General features: G+C 40.1%; 1 protein-coding gene across 1 annotated transcript in view; it reads left to right on the top strand.

Moving 5' to 3' along the window:
• Positions 1-5,956: 5,956 nt before the first annotated feature.
• Positions 5,957-19,343, top strand: part of Abhd3 (abhydrolase domain containing 3, phospholipase) — a 50,486-nt gene continuing 37,099 nt past the window's right edge. The window contains exons 1-3 of the mRNA XM_047526628.1: positions 5,957-6,309; positions 6,798-6,961; positions 8,134-8,316. Of these exons, the coding sequence (XP_047382584.1) occupies positions 6,148-6,309; positions 6,798-6,961; positions 8,134-8,316 (509 nt within the window). The 5' untranslated portion in view covers positions 5,957-6,147. The remainder of the gene's footprint in view (positions 6,310-6,797; positions 6,962-8,133; positions 8,317-19,343) is intronic.

Genomic DNA, 19,343 nt, shown 5'->3' with positions numbered 1-19,343 from the left:
AATGGATAAAGAAACTGTGGCATATATATACAATGGAATATTACTCTGCAATGAAGAATGATAAAATTATGGCAAATGGATGAAATTGGAGAATATCATGCTAAGTGAGATAAGCCAATCTCAAAAAACTAAAGGACGAATGATCTCGCTGATAAGCGGATGAGGACATATATTGGGGGGTGGGAAGGGTTAGCATTAGGTTTAGGGTTAGGTTTAGGGTTAGGAATAAGGAGTGTGGTAAGAATGAAGGAAAGAAGGACTGTATAGAGGGGTGGGAGGGGTGGGGGGGAAGGGAAAAAAAAATGAATCAAACATCATTGCCCTATGTAAACATATGATTACACAAATGGTATGCCTTGACTCCATGTACAAATAGAGAAACAACATGTATCCCATTTGTATACAATAATAATAAAAAAAAAAGAAGCAGGAAAAATTCAAAAAAAAAAAAAAAGAAATGAGAAATTATAAGTTAGTGCTTCTCAAACTATCTGTATTAAAAGATCTACTTTAAAGATTTTTTTAATACTTTTAATCCATCAAGCATTAATTAATAAAAATTAATTATTGATTCATGATTCCATACATATTTTTGTTTACTAACACCAAGGAAGATGACAAGATGGACTGTCTTACCAATACCTTAACCAAGATAGCTGGCCCTAGTATTATTAGTTCACTATTGGTAGTCTAAGAAGTCACCTAAAATTTAGTGACTTAAATAATAATGCATGATTATTCCTGAGTTTTATAGATTGGCTGGGCAACTCAAGCAGTTCTTGCTTGAGTCTCTTTTATGACTGCAGTTAGATGACATCTGGGGTCAGAGTCATCTACAGGTTGAACTGGATCGAACATCCAAGAGACTTTTCTTTTTTTGTACTGGGGCTTGAACCCGAGGGTGATTTACCAGTTAGCCACTTCCCTGGCCCTTTTAAATTATTTATTTATTGATGCACAACTGTATTTATTTATTTATTTTTATGTGGTGCTGAGGGTGGAACCCAGTGCCTCACACGTGCTAGGCAAGCACTCTACCACTGAGTCAAAACCCTAGCCCTAATTTTTCAAAAATTTTTTACAGACTGCATTTTGATTCATTGTACACAAATGGGGTACAACTTTTCATTTTTGTGGTTGTACACAACGTAGATTCACACCATTCATGTAATCATACATATACATAGGGTAATACCGTCTGCCTCATTCTATCTTCCCTTCCCCAACCCCCTTCCACCCCATTTTCCTCTATACCATCTAAAGTTCCTTTATTCTTCTCTCCCACTGCACCCTGCACCCCGTTATGTATCATCATCCACTTATCAGAGAAAACAAACAGTCTTTGGTTTTTTGGGCTTGGCCTGTTTCACTTAGTATATTTTCCAACTTCATCCATTTACCAACAAATGCCATAATTTTATTCTTCTTTATGCCCAGCCCTAATTTTTAAATTTTGAGACAGGGTCTCGCTGGGTTGTTTAGGGCCTAAGTTGCTGAGGCTGGCCTCTAACTTTTAATCCTTCTGCCTCAATTTCCTGAGTCACTGGGATTACAGGTATGTGCCACCAATACCCGGCCTCCCAAGTACGATTCCTTACATGTCTGGCACTTCAGCTGGGTAAGCAGGAACTTCTGGGAGCTCATCAGGTATTTCTCTTAATACGAGCAGCCTCTCCATGTAGTAAGCTTAGGCTTCTTCACAACATGATCTCAGTGCAGGACTTCTCACATGGCAGCTCATTTCCCCAAAGTGCATGTTTCAAAAGGCTATGTTAGAAACTATACAACATTGTTTTTCGGTGGTACTGGGAATTGACCCCAGGGCCTTGCACATGCTAGGCAAGTATTCACTACACTGCATAACCAGCCCTTTTTAAATTTTATTTTGAGACGAGGTTTTGCTAAGTTGCCCAAGCTGACCTCAAACTCGTGATCATCCTGCCTCAGCCTCCTGAGTAGCTCAAATTATGGCCAGTGTCTCTGTGCTGGCTCAGCTCAGACATTTCTTACTAAACCCAGAGGGCTGTGTAGATTCCCAGCTTCTGGCACCTGATTTCTCTGTGCATGGATATGGGCTGTATTCATCATTTCCAGAATAAAAGGGAATGTGCTATTCAGCATCCTGCTATCTTAGGCAAGGTCATGGCTACATACAATTCTGTATTATAGCTCTGTTTTTGTTCCTCTTGAATTGTTTCTCCAAAGGTTGGGGATATAGCTCACTGGTAGAGTACATGCTTAGCAGGAGCAAGGCCATGGATTTAATCCCTAGTATCAAAAATAAACAAACAAAAATCTCCAAATATCTAATGAATTTCCTGTATAATCAAAAAACAATGTTTGTGGGATTATTAGGAAAGTGAAATCACATAGGTGGCTAGCAGTAGACCTTGATCTATCTTACTATTTACAATATATTTTGTATAGTGTGCTCATGAGAATGCGCACTAATGCACCCTAACCAGCAAATGGATACACTTCTTAAAGTTTTATAAGGTTAAAGCTAAAATTCTTTTTGTGGTTTAACTTTCAATCTTTTTCTTTTCTTTTGGTTTTGTTTTGTTTTGTTTTGTTTTGTTGGTAATGGGGATTGAACCAACAAGCACTTTATAGCTGACCTACATCCCCAGCCCTTTTTATTTTTTTCTTTGAAACAGGGCCTCACTAAATTGCTGGGACTGACCTTGAACTTTTAATCCTCCTGCTTCAGCCTCCAGAGTGCTAGAATTATAGGCATGTTCCTGGTTTAGCTTTCAATCTTGAAACAATTGTAACTAATGAAGTTCTGTTTACTATTTTTTGCAAGCTACTATATTAATACTAACTTGATACAATTGGGGGGAGGGACTACTGGGAATTTAATCAAGCATTGCTTTACCATCAAGCCACATTGGTAGCCCTTTTTATTTTATTTTATTTTATTTTATTGAGACAGGGTCTTGCTAAGTCGCTTAGGGGCTTGCTAAATTCCTGAGGGTGGCCTTGAACTTGTTGTCCTCCTGCCTCAGCCTCCAGAGTCACTGGAATTACAGGCAGGCACCACTGCACCTGGTTCACACAAGACACTAAGTAAGCACATAAGAATCAAGGAGGCAGGGATCACAGGGAAACCCATTTTAACAAGGAACAGAAGCATTAGTGTAAGGAATCCAGTCCCGACTTCAGGGCCCAGTGTAACTAGTGTGGATGCCAAAAACCATGGAGTGGAGCCCAGAAGAAGCAGGAATATTGTCATCATAGGATCAGGTCCACAACTTTTTAAGGCATTGTTCCTAAATTCCAAGCCCCTCTAGAGATTTCATCAGCTACAAAATGCCATTGTAATAAATTTTCTTTTCTATTTATGCCCAAAATTGGGTTTTGCTGCTTGTTACTAAGAACCCTGTGTTACTATTGCAGCTGATTCCTACCTCCACCCCACCAATCACTACTTTTTTTTTTTTTTTTTTTTTTTTTGGTACTGGGGATTGAACCCAGGAGCACTTAACCACTGAGCCACATCCCTAGCCCTTTTTTGGACCAGGGTCTCACTAAGTTGCTGAGGCTGGCCTCAAATTTGACTTGCAATCCTCCTGTCTCAGCCTCCCAAACTACTGGGATTATAAGCATGCACCACCAGGCTTGTCTCCAATCATTACATTTAGTACAATTTAAGTGCTTACTCCTCTTTTACCACTCACCTAAAAAGTTCCTGATCTTATTACAAGGCTTAAGTCCCTTGTAAGCACCCAAAAAGAAACTGGTTGAGTGAGCGAATAAAACTCTCAGAGCTCTCATTTTCACATCTATAATTTGGGAGTGATAATTTTTGTCATAAGATAGACTATGAATGTTCTTCTTACAAGAAACAGACATCTTCCATCTCAACCATCTTATTTTATAGACAAGAAACTGAGACCACAAGAGGGTAAATGGTTTTCTGAAGTTTGGCGAATGAACTTGAATTGTTTTTCACTCCCAGATCAGCATACTTTCTATATACCCTGATGCCTATGAAATATTGCTATGGACTCAATGTTTGTGCCCCTTCCTGAATTCATACATTGAAGTCCTAACTCCCAAAATGATGGTTTTATAAGGTAGGTCCTTGGCAGGTAATTGAGTTTAGATAAGCTCATGGGGGTGCAGCCCCTATGGTGGGGGGGGATTAGTGCCCCTATAAAAAAGAAAAGACACCAGAACTTCCTGTGTCCTTCATGGGAAGATACAACAAAAAGGAAGTCATCTGCAAGACAAGAAAAAGGGCCTTGTGAGAAACCGGCTACGCCCTAATATCAGACTTCCAGCTTCAGAAGTATGAGAAATGTCTTTTTAAGTCTCCAGTCTCTAGTATTTTGTTATAGCAGCCAGAACCAAGACAAATATTTTATGATTTTTTTAAACTTTATTTAAATTTTTTTTTGTCAATGAACCTTTTATTTTATTTATATGTGATGCTAAGAATCAAAACCACTGCCTCACACATGCTAGGCAAGTGCTCTACCACTGAGCCACAACCCCAGTTCCAGATTTCTTTTATTTATTGCATTTATGTATTTATTGCATTTATTGGTAGGCAGAGTAGAAATCAGGTACAGGCAATTTAAAGAATGTTGCATGTAAGAAGTCAAGGATGGCAACCAGTGTGTGCTCAGGCATGAGAGTCAAGGAGTGAGAATTAGGGGGAGTGTAGTACATACGTTATTTTGTTTAGTCATCTCAGCAACTCTATAAAGTAGAAATTATTATTTTACAGATTTAAGAAAGAAAAAAATAGACTCAGTGAAAGTAATTAAATTATCCTGGGTACTGGCAACAATCAAAGCCAAATAAATTACTCACTTCTAGCTCATGTTATTTCCCTGTCACTAAGGTACATCATTTATCTACAATCCTAACAATTGTCAATTGAATGTTTCAAAAATAGTAGAGAGGATTTTGAATTTACCCAATACAAAGAAATGATAAATGTCTGAGTTAATAAATATGCCAATTAACCTGACCTGATCACTACATATTATATACACGTATTGAATTTGGAGTTGTTTTTGACTCCCAGGTGGGCATACACACCATCATGCCTGGTGTTGCTAATCTGTAATCCCAGCTACTTGAGAGGCTGAAGCAGGAGGATTCACAAGTTCCAGGCCAGCCTCAGGAACTAATTGACAATTCTGTGGTATTTTTCGTAGACTAGATCAACCCTTACCTTCTTTATTTTGCCTGTTTAAATCTCGCCACTTTTGTCACTTCTGAAAGGGAGGAGTTCATAATGACAGATTTTTAAATCTTATAACATTTTCATATGCTTTTAAATATTCTGTGACCTATGTCGTGTTGTCATAAAGCAACTTTAGGAGTACCTACTTCTAGTTTCCTGTCAGCACATTAGGTAATGGTGTGATTTTTCATACATTTCTAAGTGCAAAGCATTAAGGAGCCACAAATAAGCTTTTGACATTATTGAATCCTACTTCCCATTTTTGACCTTTTCGTTTATTTTCAAGAGCCACTTCTCATTTAAGTCATTAAGCTGTTAAAAAGTGTCACAGATTTTAAAGTCAAGTATGAACGTCCTCGCTGTTGAATGGTAATAGGATGTGTTTTTTCTTCTTCTCTCTTTCGATAGTCAACGCTAACTCCTGCGGATGGAGGCTTCTTTCGCCTCGCAGGGTAGTCTCCTCTCATTATCTTCTGCACACTTCCCGTTCACAACAAACCGCTAGTTTACCGAGACCCGCGCGGAATCGGTCAAGGTCACCCGGGCAGGTGCCGCCCCGACCCGAAGCAGCGCGGCCAGCCCGTTTCTTTCTCGCAAGTGGGCTCACGCGCTCCCTCCCCACGTCAGGGGGCTGCCCCGGCTGCCTGCGACGGAACCGGCAGACCCCAGTCCGCCCGCCCTCGGGCTGGGCTGGGAACCGCGCCTCTGGAAGGTTCCTGAGTGGCTGGCGGTGGGGGCGGCTCGGGGAGGCCGGGGCGGAGCCGGCGGCGTCCGGCTGGCCTGGCTACGCCTCCCGGGGCGCCTCTGCCGCGCCCGTTGGCGGAAGCCGCGTTCCCCCCGGCAGGAGACGCTCTAATTGAGGGCGCCGGCGGAGCGCACCCGCTTTCGCCCGCTCGCCGACCGGCTCTCCTCCTGCCGCAGGAGCGGCGCACCGCGCTCCCCGGGCCATGCAGCGTTTAGCCATGGACCTGCGGATGCTCTCCCGGGAGCTCTCCCTTTACCTGGAGCACCAAGTCCGGGTTGGATTTTTCGGTTCGGGGGTGGGTTTATCCCTGATCCTGGGCTTCAGCGTCGCCTATGCCTGCTACTACCTGAGCAGCATTGCCAAGGTGAGCCGGGGGGCGGCGCGGGCTCCCAGGCGCAGGGCCGCGGGCAGCTCGACCCCGAGCGAGGGCAACGGAGGGTGGCAGCTCCCGGGGCGAGCGAGCTGCTCCCGAATGTGATGGAGCCCTTTGAGCGCGCGCGGGAAAGCTGACCAGCCCCTGACCTCCTGCCTGGAGCTGGGGGGCGGGGGGTCCTCGGACCGCAGCCCTGACCTGCTGACCTCCAAGCGCTGGCGCTACCCAGCGCTGCTCCGCATGCCGTAGCACTTTGGAGAATGACTCCCTTACCTGAACTCTTTGACTCCCCCCCAGGGATTTGATAGACCACTGTTTAAGACTCCTGTGACTGTGGATTCTTTGCATCAGTCTCCCAGGAAATGTAATCGAAGGGGTTGCGTGTGCAAGGAGGACAGAGCTTACCGGTTTCTTGTTTAGGGTTGGCAGAAACTTTGCTGTTTTCGGGACCCCTTTTTTGATAATGACTTTCCCTTCAGAAACCCCAGTTAGTGACGGGAGGAGAGAGTTTCAGCCGCTTCCTGCAGAACCACTGTCCGGTGGTGACAGAAACGTATTACCCTACGGTCTGGTGCTGGGAAAGTCGAGGACAGACACTGCTGAGACCTTTCATCACTTCCAAGCCGCCGGTGCAGTACAGGAAGTAAGTAAATGTCCATTTTCAGTCAGTTTTTCAAAATCTTTTTTCTTTTTTTTCTTTTTTTTTTTTTTCCTGCTTTGCATACTCTCAGTTCTCCAGTTCTTAGTAGAATCGCAGGTTTACTAAGTATATCAAACAGAAAGAAGGAAAATGGAAGGGATATCTTTCATCCTACTTCCAGTTGCAGAAAAGTATTGCTTTATTGCTTTTCCCCCGCCGCTGCTGTGCCCTAACGCAAATTGCTTATTTCTGAATGAGAGAAGTGTTTGGGGGTTAATGTTTTCCAGTTTGTCATGCCTCAGTCTCTGACTGATCAATCCTTTGATGATATATGCTCCAACTCATTGATGTGTAACATACTGGGTTGGGGTGAAAAAGATGATAATTATTTCAGGTTTGTGGGCTGGACTTTTTTTTTTTTTTTTTTTTTTTTTGCGGTATTGGGGATTGAACCCAGGGCCTTGTGCTCTACCAACTGAGCTATATCCCCAGCCCCTGGGCTGGACTTCTTTAGTGTAAAAGGGCTTCATGTTGACAAGCAAATGGGTTCTTGATGATAATATCCTTGAGGTGTTAAAAGATATGTTCCAGAATATATCTTTAACCTGGAGACTTAAATGGTGCCTATTATTAATTTCCCTGAGTCATGTAGTCCTGGAGTTCCTTTTGTTGCCTGAAATTTGCACTATTTGGGCAAATTCTATTAAGTTCATAGATACTATGTGAGAAGTACTTTAAATTATTTAAGAAGTAAATTTTGTAGTGTGCTCTGTGGGGGAACTTACTGAGTCAAAAGAGCTAAGCAGTGATCAGATGAGCATTTTTCTTATTCAGAATTCCCTGTTGAGTTATCTGAGTGACCTCAATCAAATAGGGGTTAAATGCTAGATATTTTAGAGTAATGAGGAAATGATTAAGATAAATATTTGAAGTGCTTTCAAGTTCATTTTTATATACAACCTTTTACTTGGGCTGCTGGAAGTACATTATGGTATTAATCTTTGTAACATCTTTGTAATGAAAGAAAATTGTACATAGGTGTGCACGTGTGACTGCTGAAAAAAGTTATCTTGAGATGACCAAATAATGGCATGCGTTTATAGTATTAAGACACTAAAATTATAAAAGAACTTGAAACACTTGATGAGTAGTGTCTTTGCGATTGCTCCTTTCAGTGAACTTATTAAAACTGCTGATGGAGGACAGATTTCACTGGACTGGTTTGATAATGATAACAGTGTGTGCTATACGGATGGCAGCACCAGACCTACTATCTTATTGTTGCCTGGCCTCACTGGAACAAGCAAGGAATCCTATATCCTTCATATGATCCATCTCAGTGAAGAATTGGGATACAGGTACTTGAAAGATCTTTTTCCACTTTTCACTGAATTCATTCTAAATGAACTACGAATATATCTACATGTATGTTTCAGAAATATGTATTGTTTCTTGCATGGATGAAGCAACCTTTTAAGTTACTGTTATTTTTTGCTTCCTCTTCTCCCTCTTTTTTTCAGGAAGATATATAGCTGAATCATCTCCTAAGAAATAGCACTTGGCATAGTAGGCACTCAGCAAACTTAGATTGAATGAAAGAATGAAATTCGAATCTTCTAAGAACTAAGGGAACACTCCCCACCAAGGTCGGAGAAACAGTAGGCTCCAATGGAGGGAGTGTTGTGGACAACAATAGTTACAAACTCCAGAGACCATGCAGTGGTTTCTGTCACACTCTGTATTTGGGCCTTCTACTTACAAATCTTGTCTCTCTGGCAAGAGAGACCCCAAGTCCAAAAAGTATTCAGAATCATGTTGTAGGTCATCCTTATTTTTGCATAGGTGAGCCATACCTCTTTTGTCCACCAGGATTTGTGGGTGAACGTGACTAATGTCCAGTTGATGCCACAGCATTTTTGAGTAACCATTATTCAACTCAGTCATCAGGTACAATTTAATTTTTTTGCAAGTGACTTAGCATCTTTTTAAGTTTCAGGTTTGTTGGTACCAGGGAATGAATTCAGGGCCTCACACATGCTAAGCAAGTGCTCTACCACTGTATACTTCCAGCCTGAGCTCTAGAATCTTAAAGTAGGGTCATTTTGAAAGGTACTGCTTTTTTTGTGCCTTAGTCTTTTTTAGTTGATCATAGTTATTATAATGGAACACTCTTTCATTGGCATTTAGAGTTCCGTCTCTCATGAACCTTGAAACATTTGTTTGTGTGAAAAGCCGATTTTATGTTCGTGTTAATAAAAACATTTTGATGTAAAGGGGGAAAAAACCATAGTGGCAAATTCAATTTTAACAAGTCAACTCTGATCTTTTACAGATAAAGCCTATTTTGTCTATGAAGTGACATTCTCTCAGAAACTGTGATATGGTGTTCCAGAATTATGGTGTTCCAGAAATTTTCTATACAATACAGGAATTCATTATTCCATGTTTAAGCACCATTCAGTTAGATATGAGGCTTGTTTCCAATTTTTTTTTTTTTTTTGCTAAAACTTAGTCATGCTCAGAAAGTACAGAAAACCATAAAGCCTTTTGTATATATTTAAATTGCTGATTCTAGAGTTGGCCTGAACTCTCTCCCAAAACTTAGAAACTGCTTTTAAAAACAATGTTTTTTTAAAAAAACATTTAGTTTAGCCAGATTTTGAGGCACACGCCTATAACCAGCTACACAGGAGGCTGAGACAGGATTGAGAGTTCGAGACCAACCTGAATAACTTAGCAAGATGCTGCTTCAAAATAAAAAAAAAGGACTGGGGATGTAGATCAGTGGTAGAGTGCCCCAGGTTCAATTCCCAGTACCACAAAACCAAAACAGTGTAGTGATGAGGCTGGGGATATAGCTCAGTGGTGGAAAGCATGCTAAGCAAGAGTAAGGCCTGAGTACTATCCCCAGCACCAAGAAACAAACAAATAGTGTAATTAAAACTCAAGGACTAAGTCTCATAACCCCTGGTATTGCCAGTGTACGTGTTTTTTGTCCATCACTTGTAAAAGTTGCCAAATTTTATTCCCAGGTCTATCTCTACACTATGCTTCAAAGTAGTTGGAAAGTTCTAAATTCCCTAGAGGTTAAAATTGTCTCACTTTATTGATTCAGAAAAGTTATTGAGGATATATGATACAAAGAGGGCTTTGTGACCAGGTGCACTGGTGCATGCCTGTAATCCCATCGGCTCGGAAGGCTAAGGATCACCAGTTCAAAGCCAGCGTCAGCAATTTAGCAAGGCCCTGAGCAACTTAGGGAGACCCTGTCTCTAAATAAAATATAAAAAGGACTGGGGATGTGACTGAATGATTAAGCACCCTTGAGTTCAATCCTTCGTACCAAAATAATAATAATAAGAGGGCTTTGTGGGGCTGGGGAGATAGCTCAATTGGTAGAGCGCTTGCTTTATAAGCAGAAGGCCCTGGGTTTGATCCTCAGCACCCAAAAAAAAAAAAAAAAAAGAGGGCTTTGTGCTAGGTACCATGAGGAAATACAAACAGTTGTGAAAGTTTTTCTTGCCTCGAGGAATATATGGCAAGGGAAGCCAATTTATCATTAGCTACTTGGAAATAGCCCATTCGAGTTTAAAGGGTTTTCTAACAGTGAATCAGATTGGATTTGTCAGAAGCAGAATAGATGAATAAGCCATCATTAGTAAACTTTACAATGACCTCTGTACCTATATCTGTTTATTTTTAACTTCAAAGAGTCTTTGAATCTAGGTTCAGTTACCATTGCTGTATAACAAACCAACCCAAAACTCAGTGGCTTAAAACAATAACCATTCTGCTTGCAATTCAGTGGGTCAGTAAATTGGGCTGAGTCTAGCTGAGTGCGTCTTCAGGTCTTGGTCAGCTGGCCGGATAACTTTGTGCTTGGGGGCCTTCAGCTGGGATGATTCTTTTCAACTCTGTGGTCTCATTCACCATTGGGCTTACCCTGAACTGGTTCATTTGGTGGAGGAGGAATCCAAGAATCAAAAGTAGAAGCTACAAGGCTTCTTAAGGCCCAAACGGAAAATTCCCACAGTATTGCTTCTGCCACTTTCTACTGGTCAAAGCAAATCAACCCAGGGAAGGGAAATAGACTCCTGCTCTTGGCAGAAGAGCCACAAAATAACTGGGAATGGCAGTGCACACCTGTAATTCCCACAACTCAGGATGCTGAGGTAGGAGAATCTCAAGTTCAAGACCAGCCTCAGAAACTTAGTGAGACCCTCTCCCAAAAATAAAAAAAAAGTAAAAAAGAAATGGGGATGTAGCTCAAAGGTGAAGCACCCCTAGTTTCAATCCCCAGTAACCCCCACCCCCCACAAAAAGAGCTACAAAATATTTTTGTAGTCTACCATAGAAAAGCAGGTAGTTTCAAAGACCACAGAGGTAAAAAATAGATTTGGAAGTTTAGCATAGACAGACTGGGTTGAGTCCTTAGGAGACAAAATGGAACTAAGTCATCAATATTGTAGCAGGGGATTTGGCAGGGAACAGGATATGTGGAAGGCTTTCCAATATGGCAGTATGTGTGTGGACTCTAGAATCAGACCTGAATTCACATCTTGGAGCTAACAATTATTGAGTGACCCTGGGCAATAAATTGAACTTCACATCCAGTCAGGGTGACATGCACCTGTAATTAGGGAGGATAAGGCATGAGGATTGCAAGTTCAAAACCAGTCTCTGCAACTTAATAAGGCAAACCCTATCTCAAAAAATAATAATAATAATAATAATAAAGGGGGAGTGGTGGGGATGTGGTTGAGTGATAAAGTGCTCCTGGGTTCAATCTCTAGTACCAAAAAAAGGAAGGAAGGAAGGAAGGTAGAAAATAAAGAAAAAAAGATAGTTAGATCAAACTTTGTACATCACAATTTTCTCACCTACTTCAGCTAGAATGTATAAAGTACATGGTTTAGTGCCTTGCACAAAGCCAGTCTTTAGAAAATAATTTTGTCTTCCTTCTTGTCTTCTATTCCCTGATCAGAGTATAAAATGTTTTATGTTTTAGATGAGCAAGTACAAGCCAGTCTACCTCTTGGGAAATATAAACATCTAGTTTGCTTGCAGGAATGCATGAGTATTATTATAATGTCTATTATATTGAGACTTTCATAAACAGTATGAATATCTCTCTAGCAAGGGGTGCATTTGGCCCCATTATTATCTCATCTAAAATTGAGTGTTGAGAAAGGGTTGTGAATTCCATTAGGTCACCAGGGAATTGTTGATGCCTTACTGGTGACAGGTGATTTAGTCATTAGAATCTCACTTTCACCATATGGACAAATGAAACATAGGGTTCATTGTTCATGCTAAACAATTTCCCTATATCTGAAAACTAATGGAAACAAAATATTTTTCTGTTAAGTTCCACTAATTCAAAATTAATGATTGATGGGATGGAAAGTAGGCTAAAGTTCTTGTAAGATAAGTGTGAACAAAGGTGTCCCGAAGTAAGTCAAAGGTAAATAGAATTGGATGAGGAATATTTGACCTGCCTTTATTGACTATCTTCTGGGAGACTGCAGAACATCTCTCTTGCATATAACTAACCATGAGAGAAGAAAATTGCTGAACCAGACAAATTCTTCCAAATGTAATCAATCACTTAAGTTATCCACCTCCTGGAGGGTGAGTTACATAAGGAAGGTAGGAGGCCAGGAGAATGTTTAGAGAAAAACCCTCATAGAAACCCAGAGGATAGGAGAAAAGATAGTTTGCTCTAATAATTTACACCTGTGCAATTGAAAGAGTTGTTGAAATCTTATCCCTATATTCTAGATTTTTTTTTTTTTTTTTTTGGGTGCTGGGGATCGAACCCAGGGCCTTGTGCTTATAAGGCAAGCACTCTACCGACTGAGCTATCTCCCCAGCCTCTAGATTTTTAAAAATTTTCTTGTAGTTGTAGATGGACCGCATGCCTTTTTTTTTAATTTTTAAAAAATATATATGTATATATTTCTTTTAGTTATTGACAGATCTTTATTTTTATTTATTTATATGCAGTGCTGAGAATGAAACCCAGTGCCTCACATGTGCTAGGCAAGCATGGTACCACTGAGCCACAAACCCCACCCATGACTTTATTTTATTTGTTTATTTTTTTATGTGGTGCTGAGGATCGAACCCAGTACCTCACACATGCTAGGCAAGTGCTCTGCCACTGAGCTATAGCCCCAGCCCTAGGTTTCTCTTTAAAAAATCTGCAAGACAGGCATGATGATGAATCCTTGTAACCTTGTCACTCCTGCTGCTCAGAAGTAGGCAGGAGGATTGCTTGAGCCCAGGAGTTCAAAGCCAACCTAGGAAACATAAGTGAAACTCCATTCAGGAACATAGCCTCATAGGTATTATTTTATGTTCTTGAACAATATTCCATTTTCTTCAATCTTTTTCCTATTTTCTGAATTGATTTCCAATACTAAAACACAAACAAGGAGAAAAAAGTAACTGACAACATCTAAATCATCTTTTACCTTGACCTTTTTATTCACTTACCATTATATTCTACCCCTAGCTAATATTAAAAGAATGTCTCATCCAGAATTATATAATAATAAGTTCATTGAAATCTAGGTCAGTCATTAAGTATTTTGGGACTGTAAAGTACAGTATCAGAACCTGTATTCCCAAGGAGCATACAATCTAGTTGAAGTGACAGAGAATATGCAGAAATAGGGAATTATGCATTAGAAAGGACCAGGATTGGCTGCAAGTGACAAAAAACAAAATAACAATGCTTAAAAGAGATAGATTTATTTCTCTCTCATGAAAAAATTCCTAGAATATAGACCACAACTTTCCTGGTATTCTACGGTGTCATGCTTTTATCATGTTGCTTCAACTCTAGTTATATTGCATTCTAGGACGTAAGAAAGAAATGAAAAGGATACCCAAAAAGTACCATCTTTCTTTAAAGATGCATATCCAAGGGACTGGTGGGAAGGTGTAGTTCAGTTGTAGAGGTTTGCCTAGCATATGTGAGGCCCTGAGTTTGACTCCCAGCACTGCAAACAACAACAACAACAACAACAATAACAACAAACATACCCAGCAATTGTGCATACCACTTTGGCTTGTTTTGCATTGCCCTGCTCTTAACTGCAAAGGAAGCTTAAAAATTAAATTTTATTTTGGACATCTATTACTGAGGAAGAAGGGGAAGATGATTCGCAGCCTCTATCACTGAGTGGTCAGAGAGTTGCAGGTAGGATTCTGGAGTATCAGAACCAAGAGGGATGTTTTGTGGGGGAATGGAGTAGATCAGCAGCATCAGATATAGCTGGAAGGGCAAGGAGGACATAGGTGGCTCACACATTTAATAAATTTGGCAGAGGAAGAGAAACAGGACAGTTGTTAGAAGATGGAAAAGGATCATTTGGGGGTTTTCAACATTGTAGACTTGTGTTTCAAGAAATTTCTTATTCTCATGCCACTTGTGTTTCAGGGGGTGTTGGTTGTTTTGCTATTTAGAAAAAGCACTGATTTTATATGTTTTGGCAGGATCAAAGTCTTATTTTTCACTGCAGATTATACTTACTGGTCGCAAGGATGCTTTTGCCTATCCTTTAGATTTTTGAAATTTAAAGTGGGAGGTGATTTTTTTTTTTTTTTTGGTACTGGGGATTGAACTCTGGGGCACTCAACCTCTGAGCCACATCCCCAGCCCTTTTTTGTATTTTATTTAGAGACAGGGTCTCACTGAGTTGCTTAGCACCTTGCTTTTGCTGAGGCTGTCTTTGAACTCTTGTCTCAGCCTCCCAAGTCTCTGGGGTTACAGGCATGTGCCACTGTGCCCAGCTGGGGGATGATTTTAAAAGTGGTTAAAATTTGAAAATTTGACTGTTTTTTCTTTTTCCCCTCCAGTACTGGAGGTCAGACCCAGGGTCTCAGGCATGTTAGGCAAGGGCTCAACCACTGAGCTGCAACTCCAGTCTGGCTGTTTTTAAATGTTCATCCACTTTAAAGTTTGGGGATTTGGACCTGAGAATTTTTTATTTAGGAGAAGCAGCATCTGTAGATACTATGACTTTCTATGATGTTTAGCTCTTCCGGCAGCATTAGAGGTGCCTTAGGGGTCATCTGCAGACTCTGAGGGAGGCAGAATGAGGGAGGTCAAAGGAAAACCAGGCAGTGAGAAAAAGCATGAGTTACAATCCCAGTGACTTGGGAGGCTGAGGCAGGAGGATTTCGAGTTCAAAGCCAGCCTCAGCAATTTATCAAGGCCCTAAGCAACTCAGCAAGACCCGGTCTCTTAAAAAAAAAAAAAAAAAAAAAAAAAAAAAAAAAATATATATATATATATATATATATATATATATGTATATTAAAAAGGGGTTGGGGGATAGGGGATCAGTGGCAGAGCACTTGCCTTGAATGTGTGAGGCACTGGGTTCTATCCTCGGCACCGCATACAAAATAAGCAAATAAAGGCATGCTATCTATCTACAAATATTAAAAAAATTAAAAAAAAAAAAAAGGACTGGGGATGTGGCTCAGTGGCTAAGTGCCTCTGGGTTCAACCCCTAGTTGGAAAAAAAAAAAAAAAAAAAGTGAGTTCCCACTGCTTCCTTCCAATCTGAAAGTAGTATCTTAGACAAGAAATTATTGTGAATTAACACCAGAATGTTTTTAGCTCAGTAATTCATTTTTAGTTATGAAAATAATTTGGTTTTTTAAATTTTGGAAATAAGGCTGTTAAGCAGTTATTCATGAGACTAGCTAGATTAGTTAAGGCGTATTAAAAAACACCAAAGAGCTTAGTCTATTTAATGATATTCTGGGGAAAATTATGATGAATTCTGACAAGTGGTCCCATTCTCTAGAGAACTCATTAGATATTCCACTGTAAAATGATACCTCATTTAACAAATTTTCAGGGACAAAGCTCTTTTTATCAGTGTTGGAATGCCCATAAGGGCACTCTGTGTCCAGAACTCCCTTATTTCTTAGAAAAAGACTTGAATGTTACTAGCTCAGATAGCATGGGGAAGCCCAGTGAGGTAGTTAAGAGGATCCTTAAGTCATATCTGCCTGGGGCTCAGCTCTAGCACACAATAGCCTGACTATCCAGAGACAGATTATTTAACCTCTCTGTACCCCACTTTCTCATCTGAAACAATACCTTATACCCAAGTGGATTGTGAGGATTGCTTGTAATGTACATAAAGGATATCAACTGGCACCTGCCCCGTAACAAACATTTAAAAAGTGTTGGCTATGAGATCTAAAGGAGTGAATCAGGGCCATGGTTTAGCTTAGGGAAAGGCCTCATTATTCTCTTCTAGTCTTTAGTCAGATAGAAATGAGGTACTTGTTGCACAGGCCCTATTTACCAGGAAGAAAACATTCCAAGAAGGTGCAGGAAGCAGGAAGGAAATGCCTTACTAAGAGTGGCTGCTGGAATCTGCATCATCCTGTAATACTTGTCTCTGGTAATAAAGTTTCCAACAGTGACATGTGACACTGGTTAGTTATGAACACTACGGATGTGAAACTTTCAGCTAGTTCAGCTTGGTATTTAGTGGACAGAATCTATGAAGAATATCAGAGATTCGGACATGACAGATGAGTAAGATAAAATGAGACCCTCGGAAAGAAGTTCAGTAACTTTCAGTATCAGAGATCATAAGGAGATAGGGTAGATTCCAATAAAATAGTATAAGAGAGCACTAAAAAAGAATTTTATTTATTTATTTTTTTTGGTACCCAGGATTGAACCCAGGGGCACTCAACCACATCCCCAGCCCCTCTTTTGTATTTTACTTAGAAACAGGGTCTCACTGAGTTTGTGAGGCTGGCTTTGAACTTGCCATCCTCCTGCCTCAGCCTCCCAAGCCTTTGGAATTACAGGCATATGCCACCACACTCAGCTGAAAAAGAATTCTTGTGGCTAGGCAAATGCCCTATCACTAAGCTACAACCCAGCCTCTTAAAGATTTTTTTTTTTTTTTTGGTACTGGGGATTGAACCCAGGGACACTTAACTGTTGAACCACATCCCCAACCCTTTTTATATTTTATTTAGAGACAGACTATCACTGAGCTGCTTAGTGCCTCACTTTTGCTGAGACTGGCTTTGAACTCATGATCCTCTTGCCTCAGCCTCCCGAGCTGCTAGGATTACAGTTGTGTGCCACTTTGCTTGGCTTAAAGAGAATTCTTTTTTTTTTTTTTAGTTAATTGTAGATGGACATGATACCTTTATTTTACTTATTTTTAGGTGGTGCTAAGGATCGAACCCAGTTCCTCACACTTGCTAGGCAAGTGCTCCACCACTGAACTACAACCCCAGCCCCTTAAAGAGAATTCTTGATGCTAGTTGTATATAAGTTTTTCACCTTCCTCACATTAAGGATAATTGTGACTCTTTCCTTCTGGCCACTGGTTTTGAAATATGCCTAAAAAATAAACTGCATTCATTAAATATTAACTTAGTGTTCTTGTTTCTAAATTCATAGAGTCACTTAGAGCTTTTGATCAGCAAAAGATAACCAGAATTGCTACTTTGGTTTGCTACAATTAAATTTAGCTTTTGCGGGGAGGGAAAGTAGAGGAGGGAAGTTGAATAATAGATAGCAAAATATAGTTAGATGGGTGGGATAAGTTCTAATATTCGGTAGCACATTAAGGTGACTATAGTCCATGATTCATTATGTATAAAGTACTAGAAAAAAAGAGTTCAGAGGTTTCTAACACAAAGAAATGATAAATGTTTGAGGAGATAGAAATGATGATTACCCTAATTACTGATTATATTTTGTATACATGTGTCAAATTACCACACTATACCATCTAATATGTATAATTATCATGTTATTTTGGGATGGTACCCAGGATTGAACCCAGGGACACTTAACCAGTGAGCCACATCCCTAGCTCCGCCTCCTTTTTGTTTTTTTTAATTTTGAGACAGGGTCTTACTAAGTTGCTTAGGGCTTTGCTAAATTGCTGAGGCTGGTTTTGAACTTGTGATCTTCTTGCTTCAGCCTCCTGAGCTTCTAGGATTACAGGTGTGCAGCACTGTGCCTTGCTTATTATGTCATTTTTTTAAATTGAAGAATTTAGCTTTGTTGAGTTGCCTACCCCGTGATGGGTCCCCTAAGAGGAACTATACATAGATTGAGGGAGTTCACTGTGGATTGAACCCAAGGGTGCTCTGCCACTGAGCTATATCTCCAGTCCTTTTCATTTTAATACAAAGTCTGTTTCTTAGGCTGACATCAAATTTGTAATCTTCTGCCTCTGCCTCCTGAGTAGCTGGGATTACATGTGTTACCATGCTTATACATAGATTATTTTGTTTAATATGTACCCAATTCCAAGACATACATTATTAAACTATTTTACTAACCAAAAGGGAGAACTATAGTGTTAATAATTTGACCAAGGGCTGGAGTTGTGGCTCAGTGGTAGGGCACTTGCCTAGCATGTGTGAGACACTGGGTTCAATCCTCAGCACCAAAATAAATAAATAAAATAAAGTTATTATATCCATCTATAACAAAAATATTTAAAATAACATTAATTTGACCAAAGTTAATATGTGACAGAGTTAAGATTCAACTGTATAGCCTTGCTACAGATATATGTATAATTTCTGTTAGACTTTGAAAAATGAATAGTTCTTGAAGACCCTTCATGAATACTTTTTACATCCTTGGATATCTCAGGCTCTTAGCTTGGAAACAGCCAGCTCCTCAAATCCCATGATTGTTGCCTACCTGGATAATGTATACCTGTAATATCATCAGGACTCAGTTTTACCAGGGAAGTTCAAGACTTGACAGGTGCATGTCATGTTTCTTTCTCTGGAAATAGATTTTGTAGGGAAAGAGTTGAAACGAGATATTGTGTCTCCTGAAGTATGAATTGACTTTCACTATTCTCCATTACCATGTGATAATCATGAGTTGGGTATAACAGTCAATAATATACTTTTTGGGGGAGGTTACTGGAGATTGAACCCAGGGTCTCTTTACTGCTGAACTACATCACTAGCTCTTTTTATTTTTTAATTTTGAGACAATCTTGTTCAGTTGCTGCGGCTGGCCTTGAACTTGTGATCCACTTATCTCAGCCTCTCTAGCTGCTGGGATTACAGGTGTGAACTACCACATCTGGCAATAATGCATTCTTGCTAATTATTATGGTTTTTTTTCCTCCCTCCCCCCACTTTTCTCTCTCTCTCTTTCTCTCTGGTACTCGGGATTGAACCAAGGATGTTCTACCACTGAGCTACATTCCCAAGCCTTTTTTATTTTTTATTTTGAGACCGAATCTCACTAAGTTGCTTAGGGCCTCATTAAATTGCTAAGGCTAGCCCTGAACCTGTGATCCTCCTGCCTCAGCCTCCTGAATCTCTGGTATTATAGGTGTATGCCACC

Source organism: Sciurus carolinensis, chromosome 15, assembly GCF_902686445.1.
Source record: "Sciurus carolinensis chromosome 15, mSciCar1.2, whole genome shotgun sequence".
Lineage (NCBI taxonomy): Eukaryota > Metazoa > Chordata > Mammalia > Rodentia > Sciuridae > Sciurus > Sciurus carolinensis.
This window is presented reverse-complemented; position numbering and strand designations above follow the sequence as displayed.